The 23,826-nt window shown below is 46.2% G+C and overlaps 1 protein-coding gene across 1 annotated transcript; it reads left to right on the top strand.

Annotated features, from left to right (window-relative positions):
• The first annotated feature begins 4,071 nt into the window (after window positions 1-4,071).
• kcmf1 (potassium channel modulatory factor 1) lies at window positions 4,072-23,443 on the top strand. The gene is made up of 7 exons (XM_080017484.1): window positions 4,072-4,194; window positions 14,643-14,810; window positions 15,000-15,139; window positions 15,525-15,656; window positions 15,726-15,906; window positions 19,872-20,166; window positions 23,058-23,443. Exons 1-7 carry the CDS (start codon window positions 4,179-4,181, stop codon window positions 23,320-23,322), a joined length of 1,197 nt encoding a protein of 398 aa, XP_079873610.1. The 5' UTR covers window positions 4,072-4,178; the 3' UTR covers window positions 23,323-23,443.
• The last annotated feature ends 383 nt before the right edge of the window (window positions 23,444-23,826 follow it).

Raw genomic sequence — 23,826 nt, 5'->3', positions numbered from 1 at the left:
ACAGTCTTTAATTGTCACACGACACTCCACAACACATGCTTGCACACACACACACGCTTGATGGTGGCCGGTGAAATGGCTCCTCTGCTTTTGACCCATCCTGGCTTGTCCTTCCTCTGGAGGCACAGCCAGGAGCAGTGGGCAGCATACGTGGACGCGCCCGGGGACCAGTGTCCATCGCTGGTCAGACGATGATGGGTGCATGTTTTTGGTGGGGGTCCTTACTGACTTGAGGTGGAGGAAACCCCATGTGAACACGGGGAGACCATGCAAACTCCACACAGAAAGGCTCCTGTTTTGGGAGATAACCCGCTGGAGCACGGTGCCAACAGCGCCCCGGGCGGGAATCGAACCCAGGACCTTCTTGCTGTGAGGCAGCAGTGCAATGCACTGCGCCACCGTGCCACTGGAAAGTCACTCATTGGAAAGTAAGTACCTGTTGTTTCATGTATGTAAAGGAGCGGTTAAGACAAAAATATTTCTTTGTTTAGTCATAAATTTTCTTGCAAATATACATTTTTAGATGTATTATTAACAGTTATTTTAATGTATTTGACAGTGATAAGTGACCATATATACATAACATATATACATACATATATTTTTTTACAGTGCACACACACACACACACACACACACACACACACACACGCATGCACGCATGCACGCACGCACACACGCACACACGCACGCAGGCACACACACACACACTGTTTTAGATCTGGGCCTATTCATAAAACATTCGGGATGCCCACCCCAATGAGGCCCCGCCCACCGCTACAGGTAGGATGGGTCTGTGCTGTGACGTCAACAAGCCACATGGCTAATTTGGTTGTTTATTTAACTAGATAAACAATAAAATACCAGATATTTATTTGACATTACTTTCAGCCAATCATTTGTAACACACATCAACTATTATTTACCATGAGATAAAGTATTATGTAGGGATGATCTCAAAACGAGGTCAAACGAACGCCCAGCTCAAGGCTGCGCCAGTAGAGGGACACAGTGTTTCAAACCCGGACGGATGGCCACCCGCCTGGTACTTCCTGGCTCCATCACCTGGTTCCACCACCTAACCCCTGACCCCTGACCCCTAACCCCTAACCCTAAGCCTAACCCACCACCTGGTTACACCACCTGGTACATCCTGATTCCACCACCTAGTACTTACTGGTTCCACCACCTGGTACGTCCTGTCTCCACCACCTGGTTCCACTACCTGGTACTTCCTGGCTCCACCACCTGGTTTTACCACCTGGTACTTCCACCACCTGGGTACTCCCTGGTTTTACCACCTGGTACTTCCTGGTTCCACCACCTGGTTCTTCCTGGTTCCACCACCTGGGTACTCCCTGGTTTTACCACCTGGTACTTCCTGGTTCCACTACCTGGTTCTTCCTGGTTCCACCACCTGGCTTCACCACCTGGTTCCACCACCTGGGTACTCCCTGGTTTTACCACCTGGTACTTCCTGGTTCCACCACCTGGTTCTTCCTGGTTCCACCACCTGGGTACTCCCTGGTTTTACCACCTGGTACTTCCTGGTTCCACCACCTGGTTCTTCCTGGTTCCACCACCTGGGTACTCCCTGGTTTTACCACCTGGTACTTCCTGGTTCCACTACCTGGTTCTTCCTGGTTCCACCACCTGGCTTCACCACCTGGTTCCACCACCTGGGTACTCCCTGGTTTTACCACCTGGTACTTCCTGGTTCCACTACCTGGTTCTTCCTGGTTCCACCACCTGGCTTCACCACCTGGTTCCACCACCTGGGTACTCCCTGGTTTTACCACCTGGTACATTCTGGTTCCACCACCTGGTACGTCCTGGCTCCACCACCTGGCTCCACCACCCTGTGTGTGTGTGTGTGTGTGTGTGTGTGTGTGTGTGTGTGTGTGTGTGTGTGTGTGTGTGTGTGTGTGTGTGTGTGTGTGTGTGTGTGTGTGTGTGTGTGTGTGAGCGTGAGCTATTCATTGTGTGATTGTGTGTGTGTGTGTGTGTATGTGTGTGCTGATCAGTGTACGTGTATGTGTGAGTGTAGTTCAGTGTGTGTGTGTGTGTGTGTGTGGTTCAGTGTGTGTGTATGTGTGTGGTTCAGTGTGTGGTGATGTGTTTCTACCAGTGACACTGACGCAGTGTGTGTGTACTGCTATATCGTCATGTTCTCTGTGTCCGTGTGTTTGTTCTTTTCTTTTGTTGTTGTTTGTTTTCTTGTTTTAATGTTTAATGGTTTTTATTCATGCACATGGTTGTAAATATCCATTCAAATATGTAAATAAAGGTTTAAAAAAAAAAATCGAAATCTCTTTCTTTCTATTTCAGGAGCTTCATTGACAAAACAAACTCTAATGGAGTAATAATAAAGTAAATGTTGCCAAAATAAATAAATTAATTAAAAGAAAACAGATTTTTATTTAAAACATCTATATATTCAAGATTCAAGATTCAAGAGGTTTATTTGTCACAACCATATACGTACAGTACGTTCATACATACTGTATATGCAGTGAAATGTCTTTGCAACGCACCCGGAGATTATGCACAATAGTTACTAAACCGAACATAGTAGCTACCTAATTCCTACCTAGCAACTAACTGAAACTAACTGATTCCTAAAACTTAATGCAGTCAGTGAATAGAATAATATAAATAAAATACAATTTAAATAAAATAAGAATCAAAAGGGTTATACAGAGTGGGGGTACAAAATAGAAATAAAGGGAATACACTTATGTACTGTATATGGGATAGGCTATTATGTATATACAGTTATGTGCATGTGAATAAAGTGAGTATGGAGATACAGTACAGTATACAACAGTACAACACACCAATACAGTAACACCAAACAGAACAGCAATACAGCGCAGAATGCAATAACCCAGAACAGTGATACAGTATGCAGTACAGTATGCAGTAACCCAGAACAGTGATACAGTATGCAGTAACCCAGTACAGTGATACAGTATGCAGTAACCCAGCACAGTGATACAGTATGCAGTGCAGTATGCAGTAACCCAGAACAGTGATACAGTATGCAGTACAGTATGCAGTAACCCAGTACAGTGATACAGTATTCAGTACAGTGATACAGTATGCAGTACAGTATGCAGTAACCCAGAACAGTGATACAGTATGCAGTACAGTATGCAGTAACCCAGTACAGTGATACAGTATTCAGTACAGTGATACAGTATGCAGTACAGTATGCAGTAACCCAGAACAGTGATACAGTATGCCGTAACCCAGTACAGTGATACAGTATGCAGTACAGTATGCAGTAACCCAGAACGGTGATACAGTATGCAGTACAGTATGCAGTAACCCAGTACAGTGATACAGTATGCAGTACAGTGATACAGTATGCAGTACAGTATGCCGTAACTCAGAACAGTGTTACAGTATGCAGTACAGTATGCAGTAACCCAGAACAGTGACACAGTATGCAGTACAGTATGCAGTAACCCAGAACAGTGAAACAGTATGCAGTACAGTATGCAGTAACCCAGAACAGTGACACAGTATGCAGTACAGTATGCAGTACAGTATGCTCATACAGTGCAGTAAGGCAGTGGGGCCTGTGTGAGTGTCTCAGTGGTGAGTTCAGCGTTGACAGTTCTTATGGCTTGCAGGAAGAAACTCTGTATCAGTGTCTCTGTCCGTCTATCTATCTATCTATCTATCTATCTATCTATCTATCTATCTATCTATATATACACACATTCTGTATATATAGATACATACTGTATATATATATATATATATATATATATATATATATGTGTATATATATATATATATATATATATATATATATATATATATATATATATATATATATATATATACACACACACATATAGTATATAGTACAGTATACACACACAGTATATACTGTATTTATATATATACATATAGTATATAGTACAGTTTATACACACACACACAGTATATACTGTATTTATACTGTATATACTGTACAGCGTGAGTGCGCCCTCTAGCGGCTGCGCCGCACTATTTAACGCCGGGGGACGCGGAGCGGACGGGGCTGTAGCTGGGATCCATCTTACCAGGAGGACGGAGCCGCCTTTCAGTTTGACCCGGAACGAGGCGGCACATCCCCCCCCCGTTGTCCGCGCTGGGGGCCCGAGGAGGGGCTGTTCACCTGGAGAATGTCCCGACATGAAGGTAAGAGGGAATGCAGAGGGTCCTGCTGTAGGTTGGCTAAGCCGAGCAGCTAGCCGGCTAGCCTCTTAGCCGGCTAGCTGCCCACTCCAGTCAGGTGGTTGGAATGTACTGCAGACGGGTGGTTGCTTGTGGCCAGTACTGAATTCCAGGCTTATGCTAAGCTAACCCTTGGAGGACTGCGTAGGATTGACATTCCGCGTGTCGGGCACAGATAAAAACACGCGTCCCGCGTGTGGCAGCGCCACCTTTTCAACTTTCCCCAGCTTTCTCGCAATTGCAACGCAAGCTAGCCGAGCTTGGCGGTTAGCCTCAGCTAGCCGCCAACGTGTGTAACCTTATGGAGGCTAGCGCTCAAGCTAACGCCTGCCAACGTTGGAGTGCCGTTCCAGTCCTGGAATTTGAAGTTGCTGTGTCCCTGTTAGCTGTGTTATTGGAACCGAATTCAGTCTTTTTCTACATTCCGCGTAGTGTGTGTGTGTGTGTGTGTGTGTGTGTGTGTGTGTGTGTGTGTGTGTGTGTGTTCGTGTGTGTGTTCGCGTGTTGTGGTGGTCCTGGTTGAGCTGGAGCCGTGCTGTCAGTGAATGCACTGTCATCAGGACAGACAGTCTGAGGCCTCGGCCAGTGAGAGGGGAGGGAGGGGGGTAGTACCAACTACGTTACCCTGCTAACTAGTCGAACTGCGTTACCCTGCTAACTAGTCGAACTGCGTTACCCTGCTAACTAGTCGAACTGCGTTACCCTGCTAACTGGTCGAATTACGTTGGTCTTCATGGCTTGCAGGAAGAAACTCTGTCCCAGTCTCTCTGTCCTCGCTGTGTGACTGACTGGTGACTTGCCTGACCGCAGCAGCTGTAACAGTCCGTTGTTGGGGCGGTGAGGATCCTTCATGATCCTGCGGGCTCTGCTACTACACCTCCTGGTGTATAAGTCCTGCAGGGAGGGGAGGGGCGTTCCAGTGGTATGTCCAGCCGAACGTACCACCCTCTGCGGGGCCGCATGCCCTGAGCAGGACAGCTCCCAAACCAGCAGTGATCAGGATGCTCTCCACCGCTCCACGGTAGAAGGACTTGAGGATCCTTACAGAGACCCTGAGCCTCGCCTTTCTCACCAGAGTGTCTGTGTGTAGTCCATGTTAAGTCATCCGTGATGTGGACACCCGGGTACTTGAAGCTGCTCACCCTGTCGACAGAAGTCCCATTAATCACCAATGGCGCGTCCGTCCTCGGTTGTAATCCTCTCCTAAAGTCCACAATCAGCTCCTTCGTTATGCTGACGTTCAGGAGGAGGCTGTTGTCCTGGCACCAGAGTGACAGGTCAGCCATCTCCTACGGTAGGCGTTCTTGTCATCGTCGGGGATCAGGCCCACCACAGCGGTGTCGTCAGCAAACTTGATGGTGTTGGAGCTGGACTTGGCCACACAGTCATGTGTGTACAGGGAGTACAGTAGGGGGCTCAGGACGCAGCCCTGGGGGGATCCTGTGTTCAGGGTTAGGGTGCTGGACGTGTGCCTCCCCACCCTAACTACCTGGGGCTGGGCTGTGAGGAAGTCCAGGATCCAGGCACACAGCGGAGTGTTCAGTCCTAGCTCCCGCAGCTTGGAAGCCAGTCTGGTTGGGACTATGGTGTTGAAAGCTGAACTATAGTCTATGAACAGCAATCTCACAAAGCCCCCTGTCTGGCCAGCCAGGTGCGTGAGCGTCGTGTGCAGTACCTGGGAGACCGCGTCCTCCGTGGATCTGTTCGGCCAATATGAGTACTGCAGGGGGTCCAAGGTGTGGGGGAGGGAGGCGCAGACGTAATCCTTAACCAGCCTCTCGAAGCACTTGATCACCACTGAGGTGAGGGCCACTGGATACTAGTTATTCAAGCAGGAAGGAGAGGCGATCCTGGGACAGGGATGACAGTGGACCTCTTGAAGCAGGACGGGACCACCGACTCGGTCAGGGAGGCGTTGAATATCCTAGTGAGCACCAGGGCTAGCTGGTTAGCACAGGTCTTCAGTACTCGCCCAGATATGCCATCTGGGCCCGCAGCTTTCCTGGTGCTCACCCACATCAGAGCCCTCCTGACGTCACGCTCAGACACTGAGAGTGCATGCTCATCCCCAGCGGTCTAACTCCAATTAGCCGGGGAGCTAGCGGTGTTGTTGCCAGCCTCAAACCGTGCATAAAAGAAGTTCAGTTCTTTGGGAGGCGTTGACACTCGTGGCTGGGGAGGGGTTGCTTTTGTAGTTCGCAATAGCCCGTGCCACAAGCATCTGCTGTCTTATTGCTCCAGCTGTAGCCCCACCGTACGTCCACCGTGTACGTCCGTTTAGCATCCTTCACCGCCCTATGACGCCCCTTTGTACTTGTCCATGTTTCCGGATGCAAGACCTTCATTGTAAGCGGCCGTGTGAGCATTCAGAGCGCCGTGGATGGATTCATCGACCCACGGTTTCTGGCTCGGAAATATCCGAACCTTGACCGTGGGAATGATGTTGTCCACTAACGTAGCTCGTAGCTACTTCAGTAAACTCACTGATGTCACTGGAGCGTGATTGGAACACGTCCCAGTCGACATCACTCCCAGCGTCCTATAATTCGGCCTCTGATTGGTCCGACCACAGCTTTACGTCCCTCATCACTACCATTCCACATACGATACAAGGCCTGTGACCAGAAGGTGGCGGCGTGGTCCAATTTTTCCAGAAAGCAGGGAGCGAGATTGTGTTGTATCCGTTCTTGTATAGTGTGTAGCAGTGGTTCAGAGTTCTTTCTCCACTGGTGGTACACGTGATGTGTTGATGGAAATTGGGCAGAACTTTTTTAAGGTTCGCCCTGTTAAAGTCCCCAGCCACCACAGCAGCCGCGTCGGGATGTTTGTTTGTCTGCACAACACATCATATAGGTCCGATAGTGCTGCATCGGTGTCCGCCTGCGTGGGATATAAACGGCTGTGATGATGACCGTGCTGAATTCCCGGGGGACATAGAATGGACTGCATGAGATGGTCAGCTGTTCCAGGTTCAGTGAGCAGGAGAGAGTATTGATGTTGTTGGGGTTACACCCGCTGTTGTTAGTCATGATGCAGACACCTCCACCCTTGGCTTTTCCCGATCTGTCAGAGTGGAACATGGAGAAGGCCTCGGCTGGAGGTATGGCTTGATCCCGCCCCAGCAGGTTCAGCCATGTCTCCGTCAGGCAGAGGACGCAACAGTTTTTCGTATCTCTTTGGAATGTAATCCTTTCCCGGAGGCCATCCATCTTGTTTTGCAGGGACTGGACACTGGCAAGAAGGATGCTGGGCAGAGGTGGACGGTAAGGTTGCGTCCTCATTCTGATCCGAATGCCGCCTCTCTTACCGCAGTGTTTTTCTCCATCGTCGCACCTTTTGAACTGCGACTGCATTGATGTTGTTGTCCTTGTTGATCGTGTTGCCGCGCAGAATCTTCCCAACCAGCGGATCTGGATCAGTGGATAAAAAGTCCCAAAGTTGATCTTTCAGGGAGTTACTATTTTGTCTTTTTTTTTTTTTATGTCCACAAGTGCACTAAAATGTGCGTAATCACATGGCGCGTTAGCGCAGACAACCACAAGGGGCAGTGCCAGGCAGTTGCTATGGCCGTCTGTCCTTCATGCATCAGGTTGCTATGCCAACATCTCTAAGTTCACCCACAGGCAATACTTTATGGATTTCAGCTCATCTGCATAGTTTGCTAAATTTTGTTGAATAAATGGGGTGGGGGGATTGTCGACCCGCGGGTCCGTGATGTACTAGCAGTGTGTTACGGTGTCATGGTGTGGTGTCAACTTTAAACTTAAATCTAATATATATATATCTATATTACTCACAAAAAGTTAGGGATATTCGGCTTTCGGGTGAAATTTCAGGATGAACCTAAAATGCACTATAACCTTTACAGATGAACTTAATTTGACCTTCTCTAAACTTTTGAATGCACATGTCCAACTGTTCAATGTTTTAGTACTTTTTGCACAACTTGCTGTTCTCTAACAAGGAGCTGAATGGCAAAATTCACAACAGGTGTTTGATCCATGAATTGACCAATAAATTTCCTGGTTCAATTAGAATTGGTATTTAAACAGTCCTCTTCATCATGCTGTTCATATTTTGACATCATGAGACCAAGACGACACCTAACAATTGATCAACAATACCTCGCCATTGCGAGGTTTCCAACAGGATGTTCTCAGAGGGAAGTGGCCACTAAGCTCAGAGTGTCACAGAGCGTCATCAGCAGGTTGCAACAGAGATACAGAGACTGGATTCACAGAAAGGTGTAGAAGTGGACGTCCTTTGGCCACATCCCACACTGATGACCGCTTCATTGTAAACAGTGCCCTGCGGAACCACATGATGAATGCCACTCAACTCCAGGCACATTTAAGGGAGGTGAGAGGCACCAAGTGTCACGTCAGACCATTCAAAACCATTTCCATCAGCGTGGTCCGCGTGCTAGACGACCTGCAAGGGTATCTGACCACACCACCAGGCACAGGCATCATCGTCTTGCATGGGCCAGGGAGCATTTACGCTGGACGAGGGACCAGTGGCCTCAGTGCTGTTCTCTGATGAAAGTCGATTCACGTTGAGCTGAAATGATGGCCGCCAACGATGTTGGAGACGTCAAGGAGAGCGCTATGCATCAGCCACTGTTGTCACCAGACGAGCCTTTGGTAGTGGTGGTGTTACAGTGTGGGCAGATGTGTCTCGTCAATACAGAACTGCCCTATACTTTGTGCGATAATGCTCCAGCTCATCAAGGTCGCATCATTAGGAGACGGCTGCTGGAGACTGGGGCACCTCAAATGGAGTGGCCTGCACTTTCTCCAGACCTGAATCCCATAGAAAACCTATGGGATCAGCTGAGTGGCTGTGTAGAGGCTCGTAATTCTGTACCCCGGAACCTCAATGACCTGAGGGCCGCCCTTCAAGAAGAGTGAGGTGCCAGGCCTCAGCAGCCAAAGGGTCGACTTGTGAACAGCATGAGACATTGTCAAGCTGTAATTGATGCTCAAGGGCACATGACAAGTTATTGAGACATTGACATTTTTTGTTGTGGTGTACCCACCACTGTTGTTGCCTTTTGTTTCAATAAATTGATTAAGATGAGGAAATCACCATTGCATGCTTCTACTTAATTGCCCTACTTTCATGATATAATATCACTGTAGCGTGAACTTTTTACATTTTCCATAAATTTCACCCGAAAGGGTGGGGGGTGGGTGTGTGTGTGTGTGTGTGTGTGTGTGTGAATTTTAAGAAGTCCGGACAGGAAAGTTGCAGCACTATGGACAGGTTTTAAATACAGTTTTATTTTAACATTCTGTTCATTTGAAAGATGACTCATGTGACGAGACTGTTTGTATTTATATTTGTTAAATATAACTCAGCTTGTGACCCGGTGAAGTGGTGTAAAGCTGTGGGGGTTCAACAGAAGGAGCATGAACATCAAAGAACCTGTAGTTAACATCCCGTGCACTGTTCTGTGTTGGGAATTATTTTTAGATTCATACAACTCATGTTGCATCATGTTCGATTTCTTTATACAGACACTTACTCAGTTTTGGCGCTTGGATATGTTGCTTCTATTGCACTTTGTACATCAGTGCTTTCTGCTCAAGGTCCAATTTTAAATCTAAACCACGTCATAACTACCAATGAAATGTGTATTATATTCCATCATTTAGTCTTCCTTCGGGGTTTCCTGTCGCTATTTCTTCCTTCTATCTTTCTTTGTACATTGTGTGTGTGTGTGTGTGTGTGTGTGTGTGTGTGTGTGTGTGTGTGTGTGTGTGTGTGTGTGTGTGTGTGTGTGTGTGTGTGTGTGTGTGTGTGTGAGATGTCCACGGGTGGGTGTACATGACTTATCCCCATTGGTACTGGTGTAGAAGGTCGGTATTATGTCGCGGCGCCTCCAAGCAGCGCAAGGGTCCCGAAGCCCCGCGGACAACCCTCGGCTGCAGGAGATCTCCGGGTATCCTGCCCTGCGGTCACGGAAGACCCCCGGGCCCCCAGAGGGCCGTGGAGCAACTCCCACACTCAGCCCTGAGGACCATGACCCAGTCCCAGGGAGCACGAGGAGACCCATCACGCACATACAACCAACCCCCGGGTGCAGGCACAAGATGCAGCCGCTGGCACAGAACCCGGGCCACAGGCGCAAGGCGCGGACCGCGGGCCCGGATTACAGCCCCACGGTGACAGACTGACACCCCATCCGAGCCGCCCGCCCCATGGGCGGGCCAGCAGGACCCCCCCGCCCACCCACGCCCTGTATAAGGAGGGAGGCCCGGCCCGCCCCGTCTTGTGTGAGTGCCAAGTGCCCATACACGTAGCAGCGAGTGCCCAGCACTCCAGCAACTTTGAAGATATTTACATCATATACATTGCTCAAAAAAATAAAGGGAACACATAATTACAATGTAACTCCAAGTCAATCACACCTCTGGGATATCAACCTGTCCAGTTAGGAAGCAACACTGATTGTGAATCCATTTAACCTGCTGTTGTGCAAATGGAACAGACAACAGGTGGAAATGAGAGGCAATGAGCAAGACAACCCCTATAAAGGAATGGTTCTGCAGGTGGTGGCCACAGACCATTTCCCTGTCCTAATTTTTTCTGGCTGATTTTTGGTCACTTTTGCATTTTGCCAGTGTCCTCACCACAAGAGGTTGCATGAGGCGGTGTCTGCAACCCACAGAAGTTGCTCAAGTAGTGCAGCTCATCCAGGATGGCACATCAATGCGCGCTGTGGCAAGAATGTTTGCTGTTTCTCCCAGCACAGTGTCAAGAGCATGGAGGAGATACCAGGAGACAGGCCAGTACACCAGGAGATGGGAGGGGGCCGTTGGAGGACAACAACCCAGCAGCAGGACCAATATCTGCTCCTTGGTGCAAGGAGGAACAGGAGGAGCAGGAGGAGCACTGCCAGAGCCCTACAAAATGATCTCCAGCAGGCCACTAATGTGCATGTTTCTGCTCAAACTGTCAGAAACGGACTCTATGAGGGTGGTTTGGGGGCCCGACGTCTGTGCAGGCTGTGCAGCCCAACACCGTGCAACCAGATTGGCATTTGCCAGCGAACACCATGATTGGCAGATTTGCCATTGGCACCCTGTGTCCTTCGTGGATGAAAGCAGGTTCACACTGAGAACATGTGACAGACATGACATGGAGATGGGAAAACGTGGAGAACGTTCTGCTGCCTGCAACCTCCTCCAGCATGACCGGTTGGGCGGTGGGTCTGGGGAGGCATATCCTTTGAGGGCCCCACAGACCTCCATGTGCTACCCAGGGGTACCCTGACTGCCATTGGGTACCGGGATGAGGTCCTCAGACCATATGCTGGTGCAGTGGGCCCTTCTGATACATGAAAATGCTCGGCCTCATGTGGCTGGAGTGTGTCAGCAGTTCCTGCATGACAAAGGCAGTGATGCGATGGACTGGCCTGCCCGTTCCCCAGACCTGAATCCAATCGAGCACCTCTGGGACATCATGTCTCGTTCCATCCAGTGACACCACGTCGCACCACAGACTGTCCAGGAGTTGAGTGATGCCCTGATCCAGGCCTGGGAGGAGATCCCTCAGGAGAACATCCGTCATCTCATCAGGAGCATGCCCAGACATTGTAGGGAGTGCGTACAGGCACGTGGAGGCCACACACACTACTGAGCCTCATTTTGTCAATTGTCTTGAGGAATTTCCACTGAAGGCCAGGCCTGTGATCTGATTTTTCCACTTTTCTTTTGAGTATGATTCTGAATCCAGATCTCCATGGGTAAATGATTTTGATTTCCATTGATCATCCTTGTTATTTTGTTCTCAATGCATTCCACTATGTAATGAATAAAGATTTGCAACTGGAATATTTCATTCGAGATCTAGGATGTGTTGTTTAAGTGTTCCCTTTATTTTTTTGAGCAGTGTATTAAATGACACACCAAGGCTGATATACAGAGACTCATTATTGATAGACTACATTTTGTTGTGTTGTCCGCACTTTTAAACTCCTCAATAATTCACTTTTATAGAACATGTATATTCTTACTGTTAAAAGCTTTTTTTAAATACAAAAGATGTTGTGTGTCGATGATGCTGTTCAACATTCCCTCAAAACACAAGAACAATGCAGAGATTGCCCTATTCAGCAGGGTGTCAAGTTGCCATGTGACAACTAGCTAGGCTGTGTTGGTCCTCCAACCATTTGCATTCTGGGAGCTGGCTGAATGAACCAAGTGTGCGGGAAAACTTTGAAGGTGATTATCTCAGAAACGCAGTAACCCTAACCCTAACGCTAATCTCGTGAGAGAATCCAACGACATTCATAAACAAACAGACTCGAAATGTGAATGAAAAGCCAAGGGTTGAAAGCGAAAGCAAAGAGTTACTTTAACCCATTAAAGGTTGATACATTCCATAAGTTGTAGTTTCAGTGATTGAAAGTCAGAGTGCTGCTTTCGGTAGTGCGTCATAGACTGAATGAAGCCCGACCTGGTGTGAATTGACAAAACGATAAAATGAAGCGATGCTTTCGCCACGGTAGCGCGGCGCTTCTTGCTGTTTTTGTTTAAGACCGGAACGCATCGGGACGCCCGCTATCTGCGCTCCGTTCCTTAATTGAATTGAAACTAAAAAGAATCATGTTGTGTTTAAATTTGTTGTTTCATACAAGTTTTGAAACGGAAAAAATAAAAAGACAATACAATCGCCACAGGAACGCACGCAGGGTGCAGCTGTCTGGACGAGAGAACATTTGTGTGTGTGTGTGTGTGTGTGTGTGTGTGTGTGTGTGTGTGTGTGTGTGTGTGTGTGTGTGTGTGTGTGTGTGTGTGTGTGTGTGTGTGTGTGTGTGTGTGTGTGTGTGTGTGTGTGTGTGTGTGTGTGTGTGTGTGTCAGTCAGCTGGTACCGGTGTATCTATAGTGCGGAGAATTATTATTGAATCCGTTTCAAATCTTCATGTATAGGAAACACTAGTCTGCTGACTTTGTTTTATTTTTTAATCAGTCTCGTGAGTGCAGGCATCAGCACATGACGATTATCTCAAAATGTGCATATATCTGCCCAATAAATTGATTGAACACTACTGCAAGCCCCACCCACAAAGTTCCTGGACTTTTGAAAAGTACTTAAAGCCATTAAAATGTCTTAGACTAGCACATGCCTGTTAAAAATACAACTAGGAAGGAATCTCTGAATGTCCTTTTGATTATCTCGACAACCGTTCATCCAATCTTTTTCGCACTTAGTGGGTGCATTACTGGGGATCCTAGGACGTGCAGCGTCGAATTTGGTGCCATTTGGACACACGTAATATTTATAAACAAGCGAACGGTGAGCCGATTAGCTCAATGCAGCAGCAGCAGCGGGGCTATGTGACTGAGTCACTTACATCCGTAGTTCAGCCCGCTCCGAACAGTGCGGTAGGGGTGGGTGATGGCGCAGAATTGTGCGCACAGCGGCTAGCTTCCCCTGATCGTTTCTCTGCCGGTGTTCATGTAACGTGCATGCTGAAAGGATCTCCTGTTCACCACACAGTGATGGGCACCAGGCGAGTGAGGAAATATATTGAGAGAAATTGATCCCTCTTTTGGTGTCTATCCTATTGACGCTAGAATCGATCTTCAAAACGAGAAGTAGTATCGGTAGTATCGTGCTGCTTGTATCAATCCGCCCACCCCTACAATGCTGCCCGTTCTGAACAGGAATGTTTTGAATTGGCACAGCACTAGTCTGTACAATACCACACTGCCCAGGGGACCGTATTGTGCTGGGTGTTCCAAAAATCCAGGTCTGTTTGGAGTGGGGACAATGCCCAGACGTCTCTTCTGACGCAAATCCAATGTGTGGACTGTGGGAGCTGCTGACGTTAGTCTCGACGTTAGTAGGTGCATAACAGACAGGTCCGCTTTTGTAAATGAATAAAAGTGGTAGCGGTAGGCTCTTGAAAGGCAAGATGAAGAATTTCATGTCCTCTGAGTTGTGAGCCAGTACTGAAATTCTGCTTTTGAGTTGACTGAGAATTGTCATTTTAGTGCATTACTAACGTAAGCTACCTTCTTGATTTAATGAGAAAAGGTTAGTGCTTTCTCCTGTTCAGAGATGTCCTCAAGTAAATACATGTTCCAGTATGCTTTTGACAAGATCGACATAATTGTTATATATATCGACCATAAATACATTTATCCAACAAAGTATCATCTCTTGTATATATCTTTTGAATATTTTTTTCCATTAAAAGTTAAGTATTTATATACTTCAAAAACCTCTGGTTTAAAAAAAATAATTAAATCTTGGGTATTTATTAATTAATTTATTTTCAACACTGTATTAAATTGGGTCCGGGTATAATTAGTTCACCCAAACTCTATACCCCTTTGCCTAACGCTCAACTTCTTTGACTGATCACATCCCCTTTGTGTTATTTATTTACTTTTGACAGGTGTGAGCTGTGATGCATGCTTGAAAGGGAACTTTAGAGGACGACGGTTCAAGTGTTTGATTTGCTACGACTACGACTTGTGCGCATCGTGCTACGAGAGTGGAGCTACGACAACAAGGCACACTACAGAGCACCCCATGCAGTGTATATTGACCAGGGTAGACTACGGTAAGGTCTAACTTACAAGCAGCCTCATCTACAGCCATATGCGACCTATGCTTAATTAATAAACACATCACACGATTACAAGTAATGATGATGACTTCAGAGGTCATTACATAATTGAATACGTAAATAAGTAGTTTAATCCTGCCAACAACAATATTGATATTTTGTATTTGTTCTTTCCTCCGCCAGACTTGTATTATGGAGGAGATAATTTCTCAATAGAGCAACCCCAGTCTTTTACCTGTCCTTACTGTGGCAAAATGGGCTACACGGAGACCTCCCTACAGGAGCACGTCACCTCAGAGCATGCAGAGACATCCACAGAAGTGGTGAGTTCGAGAAGATAACTCTTGCACTGTTGCAGACATCACATGTGTCCAAAAAAAAGTGGTATTAGTTAGTATTTAAGGAAGCCAAATTACAATTGTTTAACTTAACATTTAATTTCCTCCTGTCTCAACATTAATGTACATTAATCAAGCTGGTTTCCAGGCAATAGTCCTGTTTTGTTTTATTTTTTTTATTGAAAGTTTGAAAAGGATTGAATGCACTTAAGATGTGACTATGTTGATTAAGCATGGACTGGAAATCACTGAGTGAAGTGTTTAATTCTTAAAGAATTTAATTCCCTCTTTAGATTTCTTCTGGCCCTGTCTCTTAACCTGAGTTTGTACTCCTTATCTTCTTGTTTGCTAAACTGTTGTCTCATTTCAGATCTGTCCAATATGTGCTGCATTGCCAGGCGGCGACCCCAACCATGTGACTGATGACTTCACGGCTCATCTCACACTTGAACATAGGGCACCTAGAGATTTAATATCCTTTAAGGCACTGCTGCCATGCAATGTGTTTTTATAAACTGTCTTTACTCTTCCATATTACAGCAGTAACCCTTAACGGCCTATTCACGATGAGTCCAGTAGTGTCCGGCATGTACGCAGAATGTTCCACCCGGGGCGCGGACTGGGCGGTCCCAGAGCACGCAGGACAAACATGCACTTTACCAGTGGTTCCACGGGAGGGCTCTCCTCCTCTTCCTCCTCTCAGAGCTCTACCTACACCCCCAGTAACAGGGAAGCTATGGACCCGATTGCAGGTGAGAACCAGGGTGACGGTTTTATCACCTTAATGTCCTTGCAGTTAAGTGTCGAGCAATGTTTTACACTAAACATTTAGCCTTGATGAGCTGTGTTGAGTGGCAATGTTTTCCTTTTGCTCAATCTTGCGGCTGGCTCCTTCACGTGACGCACACGCTTTGTTGTTGGGGGTGTTTCAATTCCCCTTTATGAGAGGTGGGCAGCAATTAGGTGACACCTGCCAAAATGGCTTGGAGGCCATCTTGTAGAGATACATTCTGCCAGAGAAGAGCATGGCATGCATGTCATTTTGTTTTGAATTGGTCCACACTGCAACCAAGGGCAAGTGTGGCATCTTACCCAGCTGCTAGCCTTCTGTCTGTCCAACCTTAATGTTGTTTCCCCAGAGCTGTTGGGTTTTAAGGACCCAGGAAGACATCTGCCTTTGACAGAAATAACCTGCTTAAGACATGGGTGGAATTTGTACATCAATTAAATTCCCTGTGCAAAATGAGGATACCTTGATTAACCTGTTAAGCCCCCACGGCGCAGTCTGTGTTTGACGAGCTCTCGCAAGCTCAGTTTTTATGCTGAGTTTAAGCTTCTGGTGTTAGTGGATTAAACTAGACTTCCAGACAAATCCATAGTTGTAATCCATGTCATGCTAGCTCACTGAGAAGCCGACATAACATAGCACCAAAGTCGGTGATCTTTTTTGACAAAAGTAATGGGCATGACTATTTTAAAAACGGGTCCCTTGACTTCTCACATCAAGGTATCTGAATGAAATTGGGATTCATTAGAACCGCAAGAGTCTCTCCTTTACAGCCATGCCTGACATGTCAGCCACATCGGGTATGTTAGCTTCAGGGTCCTGAACGGACTGCATGCAGTGAAAGATGTTATATTGGCCTTTTTTTAAACAGTCATGGAATTGTAGAAATTGGGTATAAATGGTCGACCGATATAGGTTTTTCAATTGCCGATATTTAGAGAGCAGCGAGGCCGATGGCCGATATGTAATGCCAGTATCTTTTTATTTATTTATTTTTGCATCCTATAAAATACAACAATTTAATAACATATGAAACCCCAAAATTGCTGAACATAAATTCATATTTAACACTTATGTTGTTTTCTGCGTCGTCTGTTTGCTCAAGTAGATTGGCACTCTGTCTGCAGTAGTTTTGGGCAGATTTAGGACTAAATCTGTCTATCACCGATCGATTCCATCGACCGCCATTGACATTGATGCCAGACGATTATTATAATCCGCCAGGAAAAATCCAAGCATTGAGTGAGTGAGTGAGTGAGTGAGAGAGCTGGTGATTGAATCTCACTTCCCCGCTCTACGGGCCCGTGCAGAGACGTTAAAAGGGGCAGGTGCTCAACAAAGAAAAGGCACAATATAGACCCCCAGCTCTGGTTCTAGGCAAACAGAGCAGCACGGCGGAGCGCAGATCGTGGATGCCCGCGATTTGTGCTCACATTGCGGGTCACATTATTATGAATATGCATATCTTGCCCAGAAAATCTGCTACCTCGATGCCCATTAACGCTTAAAAAAAACAGCCAGATGAGAAGGGCACCGTGGGGCATCAATGGGCAAAGACCCGCATGAGCCTACTATATGCAAATCTTGTGATTATATTATATAATCTCATCGAGAAACATTTAGATTTATTTTGTTTCCTTAGTTTCTTACTTGTGTGGAAAATGAAAAAGGTAAACTTAACTCATGTAGTTGGAGTGGAGCATTTATTTTTATTTTTATTTCTCCTCCAGACAGCGGTGCACCGTGGACACGATCCAGCTCACGAAACTAAGTTTTTGTTATAGATAGATAGATAGATTTATTTTTGTTTGTTGAATGAAACAAAATTTTAAACACAACTGTCAGGGACTGCCCCGTTCCCAAAAAAACCTGGGACAGTGGAGATGCCTGCCAGCGATCAGTGATTGGATTGCAAGCATAGTCTGCAGTGCACTTATTTTAAATAAAAATGTATCAACTAAATAAATGTCCACAGGTAATCAAAAAACAAAATTAAAAAAAAAAAAAAAGTAAAAATAAATAAACTGTCATATTAGAGTCTGGTCGGGATTCGGAAATTGAGTCTCCCTGTTACAGAAGTGCAAGATTTATTGGAATGCGTGCACGGCTCGCTGCTTTCTGGAGGCGAAAACTCCACATCAATTCTCTGAGTTAAGCTAGGTTTATACCTGTGGCAAGTGCAAGGGAGTGAATGACGCAAATTACGTCACATGGGGGTGGTTCCATGGCGCGGGGGGTGAGGTCGTGAACCTCCCAGATTTTGACTTGGCGCGAGTGGCATTCCCTTGGAACACATTGGAAGCCTAAGGAATAACCAGGGCTTTAGGGTTCTGTTTTGCATCAAATGCAAAGTATTTCCAAACAGCACTGCTTGTTCTTTTGTCAACCAAAACCGGTTGCGTAGGCTCTGCACTTGCCATCTTTAATGAGCTTACACCATCACAAACTGGAGTGAATGAGAAGACAGCACTGTAAGTGAGAGCAGGCAGAAGAGTGGGCACTGCAGCGGTGTGTCTACTCTCTGTTGGAGGGAAGAGAGAGGGCGAGGAAGTGGTTCTTTCGAAAAATCAAGTTTTTGACAACACTAGTCTGCAGACATCTTTTGTTCGTTGGCCTCGTGAGCGTAGGCATCGGCCGATGCCAATTTAATTCATAGAAAAGATCCAGTGTCAAATGCTCTCAAATGATTCCTGATGGTATCACTTGTATTTGGCGTCTTCTGCTCAATATTGTTAAATTCAAAATTCTTCATGCCAAAAATCTTTCTCAAGTGTACCAATTCCAGGATACATTAGTGCCTTTAAAACAATAATTCACTTTTTAAATTTCATTTTCATAAATAGAATGTACAAAGAAAATAAAATTGCATTTGCAAAATAAAAGTGCAGCTGACAGCTGTAATCAGACCAATCAGTCTCAGAACTGATTTCTTCTTACTTACTTTCACATACTTTCTTCCCTGAGAAAAAACAAAACGGCAGCTTCGTGACCGCTTCTGGAAAAATTACCACACATCCTTTCACGGCCCAGTGGCAAATGACCCCGGTGCCAGGCTGCACCCCGGATGGTTGGGAACCTCTACATTGGGGAAAATAGTGACCATAAAACAAAAACAAAGTCGCTTGTCAGGTTTGAGGGAGAGATTTCAAGTGATAATTGGTGCTCTTCCCCGACTATCCCTCGGCGTGTGGGCGGGGTAGCAACAATATCAATATAAATGGTATTGTCTTGTCCTCTATCTCGTTGGAAAATATATCAATATACCTTAAGTCTGTGTACTGCCCTGCCCATTTCAGTGTTTTTCATATCGGCGGTTTATAACCTTGACAGGGCGATGTCCGACATCTTATAAAACGCCAATATCGGCCCAATACATCAGAAATTCAATATCCGCCGGACCCGAGTGGTAGATATAGTTTGAATGACTAGCGGACTGTTTAGAATGGCAAGCTTCCCGTACTTGTAACAACAAAGACCAGTTTTTCTGGTGTGTTTGACAAAGTTGTACTGCATCCAGTTGTATTTTGTTTTTGTACACCGTAATACCCCCGAGGATTCTCATTCATAAGAGATCAAATGGCAAGAACCAAAATGTGACACTTGGTGAAACTGCTGTCAAGAGCGATCGCGTTGGGATCCTCAATTTAGCAGTGGTTTACAAACACATTTGCAAACTCTTTCAGCAGTAAATGTTGGATCACTTTCTGACTGTATTTGATTTCTTACGGTTGACTTATTTGGATTTGTAAGGCTAGGCAAATCTTGATGCTAGGTTGCAACTGTTCTAAGCTCCGCCCTCTTACTTGCACTTTCTTTCTGGCTCAACAATAACCACACTGACCCTGAGGTTCGAAAGGCACGGCGTCCTCTGAAGTGTGGCCCACTTCGGAGAAACTCACGTTGGGTGTAATTCTGACTTTCCGATTCCAGAGTTATTGTCTCAGCTGTCAGGTGTGCGGCGGGCGGCAGGAGGGCAGATAAACTCATCGGGGCCGTCGGCTTCCCAACTACAACAGCTCCAGATGCAGCTCCAGCTTGAGCGTCAGCAGGCCCAGGCAGCACGCCAGCAGTTGGAGACAGGCCGACATGCCGCGCGTCGTGGCAACAACCCGGGAAACATCGGTGCCTCCATGCCCACGCCCAACACAACGGCAGCGAACAACGCCAATGTGGCTGAAAGCAACCCTTCCTCCAATTCCCACAGTTCCCAGTTCCTACTAGCACGGTGAGTGTGGACACTACACGCAGAGAGGAGTCAGGTTTATTTGTAACTGGCCTTTATCACAGTTACAGCCCAGACGGGCTCCACCGGCCCGCACTGAAAGGACTGTTTGACAGCACCCTCTAATCCTGTACCCTCAGACTGGCAAGAAAAAAAACAAAAAAAAAACTCTGCTAAGAAGTGTGGGGTCGCAAAAACCTTGGGAGTGGACTCGTAAGAATGCTGTGTGCTAATTTAAGTATGCAGTGAAGGGGGAGGGCTCGTTTCAAATTGAAGAAGAGATTGGGTTACATTGAACGCATGTATCAATATATTGAGCCTATAGAATGAGCATTGGTGTCATTCTATGAGCAGTGTCGGGTAGTAAGCCGAGCCGTCTTTTTGGGAGAGGGCCTGCCAAGCGTCAGATAGGTCTGCTGCTGGAATTAAGTAAATAAAGGAATCGCCTGAAATAGGCTTGGGCAGATTTAGGGTATAAGCAGCAATCAACTCCATCAATCGCGATTGACAGTGATGACCCCCTTCCCCCCCCCCCCCCCCCGCTCTGGGCAAAGGGAGCAGTGCGGTGGAGCGCAGATCACAGGTGCCCGCAAAAGTGCACAATGGGCTGTGCAGTCTACACTACACTAGCGTTCGCAATCGCTCGCGCCCCCTTACCGTGAAATAACACTATATATACTATATACTCCAGCCACGCCCCTTACCCTGAAATAACACTATATACACCAGCCACGCCCCTTACCGTGAAATAACAATATATATACTCTATACACCAGCCACGCCCCCTTACCGTGAAATAACAATATATATACTCTATACACCAGCCACGCCCCCTTACTGTGAAATAACAATATATATACTCTATACACCAGCCACGCCCCCTTACCGTGAAATAACAATATATATACTCTATACACCAGCCACGCCCCCTTACCCTGAAATAACACTATAAACACCAGCCACACCTCCTTACCGGGAAATAACACTATATATACTATATACTCCAGCCACGCCCCCTTACCCTGAAATAACACTATATATATATATATATATATATATATATATATATATATATATATATATATATATACACCAGCCACGCTTCCTTACCGTGAAATAACACTATATATACTACATACACTATATACACCAGCCATGCCCCCTTACCGTGCAATAACAATATATACACCAGCATGGTTGGGTTACATCCTACATCCAACATAACACCACGCCCCCTTACCGTGAAATAATACTATATACACTATATACACCAGCCACACCCCCTTACCGTGAAATAACACTATATATACTATATACACCAGCCACACCCCCTTACCGTGAAATAATACCATATACACTATATACACCAGCCACACCCCCTTACTGTGAAATGACACTATATATACTATAAACACTATATACACCAGCCATGCCCCCTCACTGTGAAATACTACTATATACACCAGCCACACCCCTTACCCTGAAATAACACTCTATACACACCAGCCATGCCCCCTCACTGTGAAATAATACTATATACACCAGCCACGCCTCCTTACCGTGAAATAATACTATATACACTATATACACCAGCCACGCCTCCTTACCGTGAAATAATACTTTATACACCAGCCACGCCTCCTTACCGTGAAATAATACTATATACACTATATACACCAGCCACACCTCCTTACCGTGAAATAATACTATATACACTATATACACCAGCCACGCCTCCTTACCGTGAAATAATACTATATACACTATATACACCAGCCACGCCCCCTTACCGTGAAATAATACTATATACACTATATACACCAGCCACGCCCCCTTACCGTGAAATAACACTATATACACTATATACACCAGCTACGCCCCCTTAGTGTGAAATAACGCAGTCCTCGCTTAACAACCTGGTCCTAGGAACGGAACTCGGTCGTTAAGTGACCTGTATTATATAATCTCATTGAGAGAGATTTAGATTTATTTTGTTTCCTTAGTTTCTAACTTGTATGGAAAATAAAAAAGGTAAACCTGACTCAGAGCAGAGTTGTTGTTTTTGTTTTTTTTCCTTCTTAAACAGCGGTGCGCTGTTTGCCGGCTCCTGTGCACGTCTTTATTTTAGATCTATTTTTGTTTGTTTCCTCCGCGGATGAAACAACATTTTTAAACACAACTGAGTTGAGGGACTGTCCCGGGGGGACGTGCGTCCCCACTTCTTGCAATTTTGCAAGATTGCCCAAGCCAAACCTGAAAGCCTTCATAGTCATACCTCCATTCTTAGAGTTCAATTCTCAACATGTAATCTGGATTTTTCTTCTGTGTGTTTTTTTTTTTTTCTTTTCTTATTAATGTTCAAATAATTTGTATATGCGCTCATCCGGCGTTCAAGTTCTCTTCATCGCAGCTGAAGCGAGATTTGGGGATGGCAGAGTTTCGAAGTGACGCCCCCGAGTCGGCCCCCGTGCCAAGCTGGACGCCCTCCTCCCGATACTTGGGCCGTGTGTTGGTTCCGTCTCGATGGCTACAGTACTTTATTCACCAGAGGGATATTGCAGCGTCAGAGCAGCTCACAAAAAATAGGCAATAATAATAAAGCGATGTAATAAAATATATTTACAGTATTAGGTTTTCAATGAAACCTAACAGTTAACTGTACACAACGGAAATATGGCAAAATATTATTTCTAATATTGATAAATATAACCTAAGGAATTAATGCATTTTTTCTTTGCTATTTTCCGATGTTTCTGCTTTGGAATTGCTTCGGTGGTTGTCGATGTGACCGCACCGTCGGCGCTCAAATGCCTGAGCGCCGTCTCAAAGTTTGAGCGGTGAGGTCGGCGAGGAAAGTGCGTCGAGTAACATCCCAAAAACGCCGCTCCCTTCAGGTTGAACGAGCCCAAGATGTCGGAGGTGGAGCGGCAGCTGATGGAGGGCGAGCGCGCCAACCGCAGCCTGTTCGTCCAGGAGCTGCTGTTGTCCACGTTGATGCGCGAGGAGAGCTCCTCCTCGGACGAGGACGAGTGCCGGGACTTTGCCGACTTCGGAGCCATGGGCTGCGTGGACATCATGCCTCTGGACGTGGCGCTGGAGAGCCTTGAGATCCGAGAGCGCAGCTCCGCGGGGAAGGAGCCTCCGCCGCCTCCTCTTTGATGACGCCCGAGCGTCGCGCAGACTGTGTCCCCTCTGCTGCAACTGCCAGTGACGGGCTGCAAGCGGCAGTTATATTTCTTCAAGGTTTTTGTTTGTTTGTTTGTTTTTTTTTTTTGTTTTTTTTTTTCTGGTTTTGTTTGTTGTTTTGGAGGGGAGGGGGCTTGTTATTTCAGGTTTCACTTTTTTTTTTTTTTTTTTTTTTTTTTTTTTTTTTTTTTTTTTACATTGTCAACAAAAATAAAGACATTTTAGCATCTGGGGATAGAGCAAGTGTGACTGTGCAAGAGCAACCAAGTGAGCGAGAGAGTGGAAATGTCTGAATTTGATAATCAGTTCCGCGTCACTTTTATTGACGCCGGTCGGACAGGGGTCTGTATCGGACCTCTGCTTCCTCTCCTTATATTCCGCCTCCAAAACGGAGGAGGGAACATTTCCTCTTATCAAGCTGCTGTGTGTATTTATGATTAATAAAAGTGAGTAAGTGCTTGGATGGTTTACCCTAAC

This window comes from Zeus faber (assembly GCF_960531495.2).
Source record: "Zeus faber genome assembly, chromosome: 17".
NCBI classification, from domain to species: Eukaryota; Metazoa; Chordata; class Actinopteri; order Zeiformes; family Zeidae; genus Zeus; species Zeus faber.
This window is presented reverse-complemented; position numbering and strand designations above follow the sequence as displayed.

Excerpts from the sequence above, each read along its gene's own strand:
- kcmf1 (XM_080017484.1), top strand. Across the intron at positions 14,811-14,999 it reads ATTGACCAGGGTAGACTACG|ACTTGTATTATGGAGGAGAT; the intron begins GTAAGGTCTAAC and ends TTCCTCCGCCAG. Across the intron at positions 20,167-23,057 it reads TCCCAGTTCCTACTAGCACG|GTTGAACGAGCCCAAGATGT; the intron begins GTGAGTGTGGAC and ends CGCTCCCTTCAG.